This window comes from Lipotes vexillifer, unplaced genomic scaffold, assembly GCF_000442215.2.
Source record: "Lipotes vexillifer unplaced genomic scaffold, Lipotes_vexillifer_v1.1 scaffold1314, whole genome shotgun sequence".
Classification (NCBI taxonomy): domain Eukaryota; kingdom Metazoa; phylum Chordata; class Mammalia; order Artiodactyla; family Lipotidae; genus Lipotes; species Lipotes vexillifer.
In genome coordinates, this window is record NW_006782803.1 from 12,036 (window position 1) to 23,146 (window position 11,111).

An 11,111-nucleotide genomic window follows, 5' to 3' on the forward strand; every position below is an offset into this window, starting at 1 on the left:
GATAGTAACTTGCTTGAGAACAAGCATAGGGAGTATGTTTATCATTATTCCTAGATTTGTAATTGGTATTGTGTTATTGACTTCTAATTTGCTTCTGGGATTATCATTATGTATATGCCCATCAAAATATATAGCAAATTAACTCATTGTGTGTTAATTACCATTATGTTCTAGAAAAATTTATGTATATTTACAGCCTTTGGGAATAGGTTATTTTTCTTGAGACTATCTTTATGCTTGTAGTAAGATCTGGGAAAAAATATCCCTGGGGTATATTAAAATTATTTCAAAAGTTTTAGGATTGTATATTAAAGAAACATTCTGTCCTGAGCATGTTACTTGTATCATAGTTAAGTGAAAGGTGGTGTGAGCCATCTGATAAATGATTTCTTTTTTCACGTCAAGCAGCCCAGCTTTTCTGAGCATGCTGGCTTTGCAAGGATTTATAGTTCCCTGCCTTCATGCTGGAGTTACTTCAGCTTTCCGTGATGCATTCCAACTAATCTGGAGGTTAAGGCATTCCTTGATCATGGATAGATCTGATTGCTACTCAGCCCTGGAATTCTTTATAAAATTCCAGAACGTGGGCTAGAAATTGACTTAGGGAATCCAATAAAGTTGCAAGTCTTGGCAGTCATCCAAGCTAAATTTATAGACTGGAAGAAATATGGGCTTTCCATTGTTCTCTTTTTCACCTTTCTGGGGTTTCTTTTGTGTGTATGTGAGTGTGTGAGTGTAAATTTATCATTTTGCTGACGTTGGAGTGGAAATTATCATTGAGGAAATCCAGCTAAAGAATTTTCACTTTGGATACTCCATGGTCTTTCCGAACTTTGACCCAAACCTGCACCGAAAATGAATTTGTTCTCCCTCTCTAGGATGTTGGTGTCATAAAATGAGAAGTTGTTCTTGAAAATGAATCATGCTAGTGTAACAGCTGATGTACACATTTGCCAGCTAGGTACAACTCCCAAATCCCCGTTCTTCCCCTGGCTCTGTGGGAGCCTTCTTTTTGAGACATGATCTGAGAAAATGTGATCATATGTATTGTTTCTGTTCATTCTGTGAAATGGTAATGGGGGCAAGAAAACAAGCTCTGAAGCCTCTTACAGATTTCAGTCTTTTTGTGTGTGCCTGATGCTCTGTAGTACATGGAGATCCAAGCAATCCTCTCCTATCTGATCAATGAAAATCTGTCTTGTTCTTACAGAATGGATTTGCTGTTGTGAGGCCCCCAGGCCATCACGCTGAAGAATCCACAGCCATGTAAGTACCAGGGACTGTTGCCCATCTCCAAGCGCCACGGTTCCTGGCGGTCACCTGCCCCGTGCATGTCTCTGAAGCCTCTAATTGTTAGCAGATGGACTGAGAAATCTTGCGAGGTACTCCCAGAAGCAGATTTATGGCTTCAGAGATCATATAGCATTTTAAAAAATGCTCTGAACATTATTTATAATGGTTTTCCTGGCTGATTTGCTTTCTTATTTCTCTGTTCTTCTCTATTCCGCAGGGGGTTCTGCTTTTTTAATTCAGTTGCAATTACCGCCAAATACTTGAGAGACCAACTAAATATAAGCAAGATATTGATTGTAGATCTGGTATGTATTCCTGGCCAGAGCTGCATTTTCAGTGACTCTAGATAAAAGGGAGTGTATTTGTATTTCTCTTTTAGGTTGCCTTGCTTTTCGCACTTGCAAACAACTGAAGGGTGTGTTTCCTTTGAATGTGGAAACTCATTAAATTCAGGATTGTAGTTCTGAAACCATAAACATTCACGTTTCACTTTCATGGTGTTAACTGCAATTTAATGAGAAGAAGGCGCAGATCAGGGCAACTTTTATGATGCTTAAATGAATTGATACTTCCACAGTTAAAATAACCCAACAGAACCTGAATTTACTTTTCCCTGCAGAATATAGACTTTAAATAGTCAGATGTGCTGGAAAGAATGCTGTTGCTTTGGTAACCAATTGGCCACTTCCCCTGGTTAGCAATCATATTGCTTGTTGTGCAACAGTGGTATTATTAAAACAAGTCAGCATGTCATTTTTTCTGAAAAGATCTCAGATCATGTATGCCAGTTTGGGATGACTCCCGGCAGGAACCCTGAGTGATTAAAAGTCAGAGGCATTAGATTAGTCTTGCATTTTAACATGATGCATTCTTACACAATGGAGTTATAATTAGTTTAACAAATGGTTTGTTTAAATGCAGATGACACTTGGCAGGTTGTCTATAGTATATTTGTGAATAATGAGCTGGAGATCTGCCCCATACAAAAGGACCAACCCAGGAAAGGGTGAAAGAGAGCTGACTGGTGATTTATGAGCCCCGTTTTTGGTTTGCCTCCAGTTCACGAGGAGGTGTAATAGGTTGTCTGACAAAGCATAGACAGGAAATGAACCCTGGCATCCAAAGCTAACCTGCTACATCTGCACTTAATTAATTTTTGCAGGTGATAAAAGATTTAAAGGCAAAATATGTTAAAAGTTTTTTTTGAAGTGCAAAGCTTAATAGTCTAAATCTTGTTCATATCTGCACTCATAATTAAATCTTATTGGGAAGTCGTGGCCTCCCTGTCCTGCCCTCCGATTCAGTTAAGCAGGCACACCAAAGGGTCGAGAGAGCACAAACCAAGCCATGTGAAGAAATACTTAGTCAAGTTAAAATGAAGATAAAAGGAATGAAAGACTGATAACCATTTGTACTGTTTGGTAGGAATGGTTATTTTCCACATCCTGTAGTGTAGCCTTTCTGCAAGTTCTTTGGTGCTGAGAGTATTGAAACCCAACTTCCCATGTATTTTCCAAACATGCTTAAGTTTCAGTATAGGTCGTAGTTCAACATTAAAGAAATGTGTTGAAGGCCTAGATATACTACAGCAGCAAGGTCTTAAAATTTTACAAAAATGAGGACATCAGTACCTATTTTCCCATGTATATACAAAATGACGTTTTAAATAATTAATAATCATTGGCTTGCATGATTTATAAGATGGTAAATTTAAAAAATATTTAATATGTTTCTAGAACTCTTAAGTTTTGCTCGAAAGATAAGCGAAAAACTTGAAGAAAGGTAGCAGACGAAGACCAAGGATTGTGGGAAAATTTTTCTATGCTTTCTAAATTTGTCACAATTATTCAGGAAGGAGATTGTTAAACTGTCACCCTATCCTTAAGAATTTTTTAGTATTACTTTCTGAGGAATCTCTCTACTATGAAGATAATAACTGTTAAGAGGCTCTTTAAAACCACATTTGTGACATCCAAACTCTAAAGCAATGAATTGTACAAGAGACTTGAAGGCTAAAATGCCTGGCTTGTGATAGATGAATATTTTGTACCTCAGAGGGTTTGTGTGTAAGGTTTTGTTTTTGTACATGAATATAAGAATAAAAGATTGTTGGATGTAATTTGATATGATTTATAAATTAAGTTGCTTGGTAGCTATAAGGAGTGTCCTGTAAGCTTACTGGCCTTTGATTATGAATTTGCTCCATTATCCCACGTAAAGGATACTGATTTCCCAACAGGCTATAGTAAAAGAGAAGTTTTTGTTTTATATTCTCTAAACGTATGAAGTTCTGTCCAAAGGGTTGCCTCTGAGATCACCACCAGCCCTCATATTCTTACTTTCAAGTCTTCCAAATTCTGCAGCTGCAGGGATACTTTGAGGAAATTCCCCTGTTTCTTCCAGCTGCCGAGAAGGAAGTTTTAAAGTGCCACGTGGCGCTGAGACATCCGTTCTCCCTGGCTGACAGGTCTGTTCTGCAAGTTAGCAGAGGAAAAGTGAAGGTTCTTCAGTGGCAGAAGAACTTCATTCCTGCATATACAAAGTCACTAACTTTAGCTAAATGGTATGAACCAGCTCCATCAATTCCTAGGCCAACAGAAGGCAGAGCTACTCCATTGTTTGAGCAGCTAGATTCCACATTTTTTTAGATGCCTAGTAACAGAGAGCTCTAATTCACCCCCTATTTGAAGCCACAGCCAAATATCAGAGGCGTTGAGTATTTTAGGCAGGAATGATTCTAGTTGATCTGTGGAGCTTATTCATTCCAGTTCTTCTTCTGGGGAAGATTCCAAAGATACGCAGATTGGTGAGAAAAGAGAGCAGGTGCACTTGCTTTTCAGCTTGCAAGAGACTGGCCGTTGTGTTCAGGGCGTGAACCTGTCCTAGAAGTAGGATTTGCCTGAATGACTCAGGTAGCTTTTATGTAATGTGACTTTCAGTCGAAAATAATATATTTTAGGCTATTTTCATTAAAAAAAAAAAAAAAAAAGACACTTCAAATGTCCATAGATTTTAGGCAGTTCCATTTTTGGTCAAGCACCAAACTTGACCAAAGGATTGTTGCAAGTGCCCGTACTAAATAATTATAAGTGATAACATTAGTTGATAGAATATATAATTTATTCAGAGCTATTTTAACATTGTAGTGAAAACATGTTGGCTCTAAATCCTTGTATAGAATAAATTTTCACAGTATATCGTTAACCAGTAAAATAGCGAAATTATTTTTCAGTATTTCCCAGCAAATCTTAGATACAAGATCTATTTTGAGGCTGTTGATGATTTGGTTCATTTCCTTACTATAGTAAGTCCTCATAATCACCAATAATTGTCTTATATTGATATAGTATATATTTGTTCCTGTGGAGAAAAAATCCTCAGATCATATCTGACCAGTAAGTAGTTTGTATTTATATTTTCAGAGAAACTGGAAAAATACTCTCAAAATTATAAGTTGTTGCCCAAAACAAAAGGCACATTTGGACTTACCTTTATCTCTAAATGCTTTGTGAATATAAATATGGAATCAAGAATTATCCAAGTATTTTTAGAATGGGTTTGTGAATTTTAATAAATAATATCTGTTGAAACCTTACTGTGCTGTGGGCAAGAGTATATTTCTTATTCTGAAATTTGTGCAACAATAAGCACCCAACACATTTTTGAAGAACATATTATTTTATATCTAAGACAAATTATCTTTTATTTGACCTTCTTACATAAACCTTTACAACATCAAGGCAATAGTTTTTTGGTTTTCAAACTGTGGATGTATCTAGGCCCAGTGAAAAATTTTTCTTACAACGCTGACTAAAAATTCTATCCTGTAGTAGCAATGCAAACATTCTATCACTGTTATTTTTCAAAATATTTTGTTTGTCCATCCTCTAGGTATCCAGTAGCAAATTCAAGACATTGTGGATTAAATTGTATCATTTTTGTTCTCATAAAGGACAAGTTTTGCTATTTCCTCCTTCCTTTCCTTTAAACGGTCAGAAATCCAAGAATTACTATATATATTTTCCAGTAAACTATTTTTTTTTCCTGATATGTGTGTATGCCTTTAGTCAGTACAAGTTTCTGGAAAGATGCCTTTCTTTCCAAATATTTTATGATTCCTTAATTGATTTTGGGTATGTGTACTATGTAAAAGGGGGGAAGATTAGTGTATGTCTACACTGTGGATAGCAAGCTCACTGCTTTTAGAACCCACCAAAAGGAGGTTTTCGAAGTGTCTAGTGAGGGAGTTCTGGCTGGAGGTTGAAGTGGAGACAAGTTATATAAACCTCAATAAGGAGCAATAATGACCACCAGTCTCACTTCATAGGTTTTCTAAGAAGATCAAAGAGATAATGAATGTAAGTGTAAGTTAACAGCATAATGGTTATGAGTTTGGCCTTTGGAGTGAGAAGTGGATTCAAGACCCTGTCTTGAAAAATAACTGAAGCTCTCCAAGTCTCAGTCTACTTACCTTTTAAATCAGCGATAATATCATATACCGCATATAAATGTTAAATAATCTATGCAAGATGTTTAATATGGTACCTGACGCAAAAATTGTAGGAATCATTGTTGAAAATAGTGTGATTCTTCCTGATATAAAATAAAGTACAGTGTAAGTAAGTAGTTACAAGTGACCAATACTTTTTTTTATAACAGAAGCTGAAACTATAAATGTTACACATGTAGCAGTAATATTATATTAAATACAAATATATAGGTTATTCACTTTTATGAGTCATTTATTTTATCTTGTTCAGAAGCTATTAGGAACCATATTAACTGAGACTCTTGACACTTGGGGTCTTTTAGTAAGGACGTTTTTAAAAATGCTATTGGTTTTATTTTTCCTATATCTTTTATCAATTCCAGCATGTTTATATCATAAAACAATTAGAAAAAAAGAACTATTAAGTCTTGAATCATTATCAAATACAAATGTCCTAAGAATTTTTTTTCTTTCATTTTAATGAAACAGGCCCCTTTTTTTTTCCTGTGGGAAGGGGGAGTGGTGTGGAGAAAGAAAAAATAGGAAGGAGGAGGCTGGGAAGAGAGCCATAATATAATATTAAACTTAGGCAGATTGGACAAGATTGCATAAAGGCCCATGCCATCTTTCTGCTTTGGCCCAAATGATTTAATAGGTAATGAACTCACGCTCCTGTGTCTTTGACTCTTGCCTTCACGATTTTACCAAAATAAAGTATGAAGTCCTTTTTGCATCTGGCATCTCTTTTGAAGTCATTCTAACTGCTGAGGGACTGCTAACTGAATTGAACGCTTCAAGAAAGCCAATTTACTCAGCTGGTTGCAAAGCCTTTGACCTTAATGGTGGGACTTGGCAAATCAATGCATACACGTATGTTTAGTGTTCTGTCAAGAATTGCGAAAATGCTCTGTAAGCCATAGATCCTTCTGCAGAATACTAGTTTGTAGTTTAAACATTAGTCTTTCTTCAGAGGCCAATGAGGCTAGTTAATTAAGCCTAAGGGGTTATGAACTGTTGGCAGTTAATAAGTCATAAAATTCCTCCATAAAACAGGATGTGAGATTCCATCACTGAAGCAAAGAGTACAAAGGGCCGGTGTATAAATATCTAATTGTACCAAAGGACTGGGCTTTCTCAATGACTGCTCATCTGGAGTCTCCAGGGCATGTTTGCTGTGGTTTCCTGATTTTTAGAAGCCAGTTTAAAAAATGAGTGCATTAAAGGGTAATTTGCCTGAAAGTTCAGGAAGTAAAGGGGGTGGTGTGGAAGCAAGCTGAACAGGAGAAAGAAAGAGGGACATACAAGACAGCAAATGAGAAGGAGGGTGGGGTAGAAAGACAGAGAACTAGAAATTAGAAAAGTTGTCTCCACACAGAGTGAGACACGACTGTATTTGTCATCTGTTTTTTTTTTTTTCCCCCCTGTAGGATGTTCACCATGGAAATGGTACACAGCAGGCCTTTTATGCTGACCCCAGCATCCTGTATATTTCACTCCATCGCTATGATGAAGGGAACTTTTTCCCTGGCAGTGGAGCCCCAAATGAGGTTCGGTTTATTTCTTTAGAGCCCCACTTTTATTTGTATCTTTCAGGTAATTGCATTGCATGATTACCCCTAATTTTCTTGTCCTTTGCTGGTGTTTTAAATTACACAAGATTTACTGAACTGTCCCACGGGACCAGGAACTAGTGCAGAACAAGTGCATAACCCAGAGCACTGGTTGTCAAGCAAAGTTGGGCTGATTTGACATGTTGTTTGATGTTTATTTCAAGAGCTCACACGTGTTTGTTTTCCTCTGTTCTTGCTTCTTCCCTGCGCTCTTCTCTACCCACTGTGGTGTGGTTTTTCTCTTCCTAGGTTGGAACAGGCCTTGGAGAAGGATACAATATAAATATTGCCTGGACAGGTGGCCTTGATCCCCCCATGGGAGATACTGAGTACCTTGAAGCGTTCAGGTTGGTACTTCTTTCTCTGAAAGTGGAAAATTAGAAAACAAATGAAACAACCCCAAATGTAAAAGAGAAATGTAAATTTCTAACTAAGGTAAAGTAGCTAAAGGAGTCATTCTATTAAAGCTCCAAAAAATGTTTGGTTTGAGGGCCCTGAATATATTGCTACAAAGCCACTTAAGGAGTATGTGTACCAAAAAAAGGTACATCAAGACCTAGTTGAAGTCAATGGACAGGAATGTTCCCCTCTTTCTGCAAAAAAAAAAAAAGGGGAAAAAAGATTTTATTATTAAGTATTCTGGAAAATTCTGCCTATTATGACATATGATGTGATTTAGAATGGACATTAGCATATTAACCGCTCTGGGAATTCCTTCACTACCTATTTAACTTTTTTGAACAGACATTTCGCAAACTTCACTGGACTAAAGAATTTTTTGCACATAGTTTTACACATAGCACCACTTGGCATTCTTAGTTCCAAGGAACATTGGCCTAGGCAGTCTCACTTCATGGTTAAGTAAATGGCTTTTCCCTATCATAATATGTGTATTTTCGCTCTCACATTAAAACACCAACTGATTAATTGGTTGTTGCCAGTTTCTTTAGAAAATGTAGGCAGTAATTAAAGTGTATATTAATATATGCACATTGCTACTTTTTTTCTAAAGAGCTCTAAAAATTAGTTGAAACAAGAAATACAATAAATTAAAAGTTGTTGTTTTGGATATAGTTTTTTAAGGCATTTATTCTCTGGGATTAAAATTTTATTCGGTGTTTGGAAAGGTCTCTGTTTTAAGGGAAATAGCAGATTATGTCAATATGTGCCTCACTTGCAAGATTTTAGGAGATTTTAACCTATTGGTACTGCATGAATTTTGGATGTTTTGTTTATTTGAAGCAAAAGCAAACAACTGCATGATAAGAAATTTTTGAAGCATTCTTTTCTTTGGCTAATTTACCAATTATAAATTCCCAAGGGAAAAATCCTGTTGCCAACGCATCTGAAATAGATAAGAAAATTTTTTAATCAGTAAAGTTTTGATGGGTTTCTGTTGTCCTGTGTATCATTCATACTTCAATTTCTCCTTTGAGAGTCATTTCTCATTTGAAAACAGGCCCAGGAAAAATGATAGAAAATTGCTATTTTTAAGAATATACATTAAAATAAATATATTGTCTTGACATTTGAGGAAAATTCTCATATTTCAGATTTGTACTTTGAAAAAATGTACATGTTCTATAAATAGTACATGTATCTTTAGTATTTATAGGAAAAATAGGTGAAATAAGTTTATTTATTTTGACTTGGGTTGTCTATGTAGATATCTTGTGTTAATCAGCAGTAAAAGTAAACAATTATATTAAGAAACTATAGGGGTTTCAATATTATGAATTCTTTTTGCAACTTAACAAAACATTATTAATGTTTTAAAGGAACTCTAATGGGATAATAGATTTTTATATTATCTCACATATGAATTTATTTGCCTCTTTACCAAGTTGACCTAGTAACTTACATGATACACACATTAAGTTCTCAACTTTACCATAGCATATGATCATAGTCATTGGTCTGCAACATAGAATTACTAGTTTTTTATTATCATAATACTATTTGTGGTACTGTTGCTTTACATAAGAATGCATTATGCATTCACAGCAGGGAAGGATAATTAATATTTTGTATCTGTTTGTTCTCTCATGACAAAGTTAATGGTAGATGAGATTTTTTTAAAAGAACCCCTTTGAACACAACAATTACGTTAAATAATGTGAAAACAGATATTAAGTGTACACTATTGATTTTTCACTGAAATGGTTTAGTGAATCAAGTGCTCCTGAAAGTGTTTGAACGTCCCCAAGAATGGCACCTTCTCTGCCTGGAATGTGGACACTTTATTTTAGAAAACTTTTTTAAACTTCCCAGTGTGGTCACCATATCCAGGCTTAATTAGAGGAGAAGCAGCATTATTTAGCTAGGCTGCAGAAATGTAAAATTGTGACTTTTAATGTTCATAGTTATTTAAGAACCAGATTTAAACTATAATAATTCTGTCAGTTTTTAACTATACCATGTCTGCTTGCTGCTCAATGTGTATAGCTAGAAATACTTGTAAACTTTTTAAGGAGGAATCAAGAAAGTAAGTCCTTCATTCAAAAAATATTCATTGAACACTTAGTATATGCCAGGAACAATGGCGAGCACTTGGAATTTAGAGCCAGTTTGCTCTCAGGGAACATAATAGAAGTGATACTTATTGTTCTAGTGAACAGATGTCCTTAGACATAAAGAGGATAAAATCATGAATTCTTCCTGAAGGGTTTCGGGAAAGGCTTCATCAAGTATTGTTCAACCTGTGCTTTCAAAGATGAGTGGGAGTTTACAAGGGGTAAAAGAATTGGAGTAGGGGGATTCATACGAGGCAGAGAGAATAGACTGTGAAAAGCATGGAGCCATAAAATGATCTTGCTCTGTGGGCTCAAGAGTGTGAGGGTGGGATTGCGTGGCAGGTATACAGATCACACTTCATAAAGTCTTTTGCAGGCAAAGAGTGCCCATCTAAATATATAAATTTCTTTCTAATTTTGGGCTCTAGTACGATAGACTCCCAAATAATTTTTAATGCAGTATTATTTTATAAGCATATCCTTCTTAATATAATCCTTTTTCTAAGTATGGAAACTAAAGCTCTTTCTGGTATCTGTGCGTGGGTGTGGAATACAGAGGTTGGGAGAAAAGTAAATGGTACCTTTTATTTTTTCTTAATTTTTAATTGTTTCTGGACTATGATAAGTATCTTTGTAAGGAAAGCCTCTCTGAAACTCCATTTATAATAGGATATAAGATGGCTGCTAATTTTAAATTTGCATATATATTGCGTTTGTGGTCTCTATTATGTGTTTTTTTCTGTGGCAAAAAGAAAATTGCAGGCAAACCAAACATTTTCATGTTTGCTATAAGTTTTAAAGATAGTTTTAAAAATATAATAGAATATCTAAATTAGTTCAGATAATTAGTTGTTTCTTCCTTGTAGTTATCATTCATCTCTGAAATAATTGAAGGTTATGATTCAGATTTTTCTCAAGAGGTTTTAAAATCTTCAAATAATTTTAAATATCTTCTATGTTCACCTAAAATATGTTTCTGAGGTTATCATTTTATTAAATAATTATGGGTATTTGTATTAAGGTCTTACATGCTGGTTCTAGATTATAAATTTTATAGACATCATGGCTATTTCTTAAGTGGTTTGTATAAGCCACAGAACTACTATATGGAAGGGTCATGATGTGGCTCTAAAATCTATGCTCTAGGGCTTCCCTGGTGGCGCAGTGGTTGAGAGTCCGCCTGCCGATGCAGGGGGCACGGGTTCA

General features: G+C 35.5%; 1 protein-coding gene across 1 annotated transcript in view; it reads left to right on the plus strand.

Annotated features, from left to right (window-relative positions):
* Positions 1-1,214: 1,214 nt before the first annotated feature.
* LOC103088729 (histone deacetylase 9-like) overlaps positions 1,215-11,111 on the plus strand; it is a 208,485-nt gene continuing 198,588 nt past the window's right edge. Inside the window, exons 1-4 of the mRNA XM_007455394.1 lie at positions 1,215-1,266; positions 1,511-1,598; positions 7,210-7,329; positions 7,642-7,739. Coding sequence (XP_007455456.1) covers positions 1,265-1,266; positions 1,511-1,598; positions 7,210-7,329; positions 7,642-7,739 — 308 coding nt within the window. The 5' untranslated portion in view covers positions 1,215-1,264. The remainder of the gene's footprint in view (positions 1,267-1,510; positions 1,599-7,209; positions 7,330-7,641; positions 7,740-11,111) is intronic.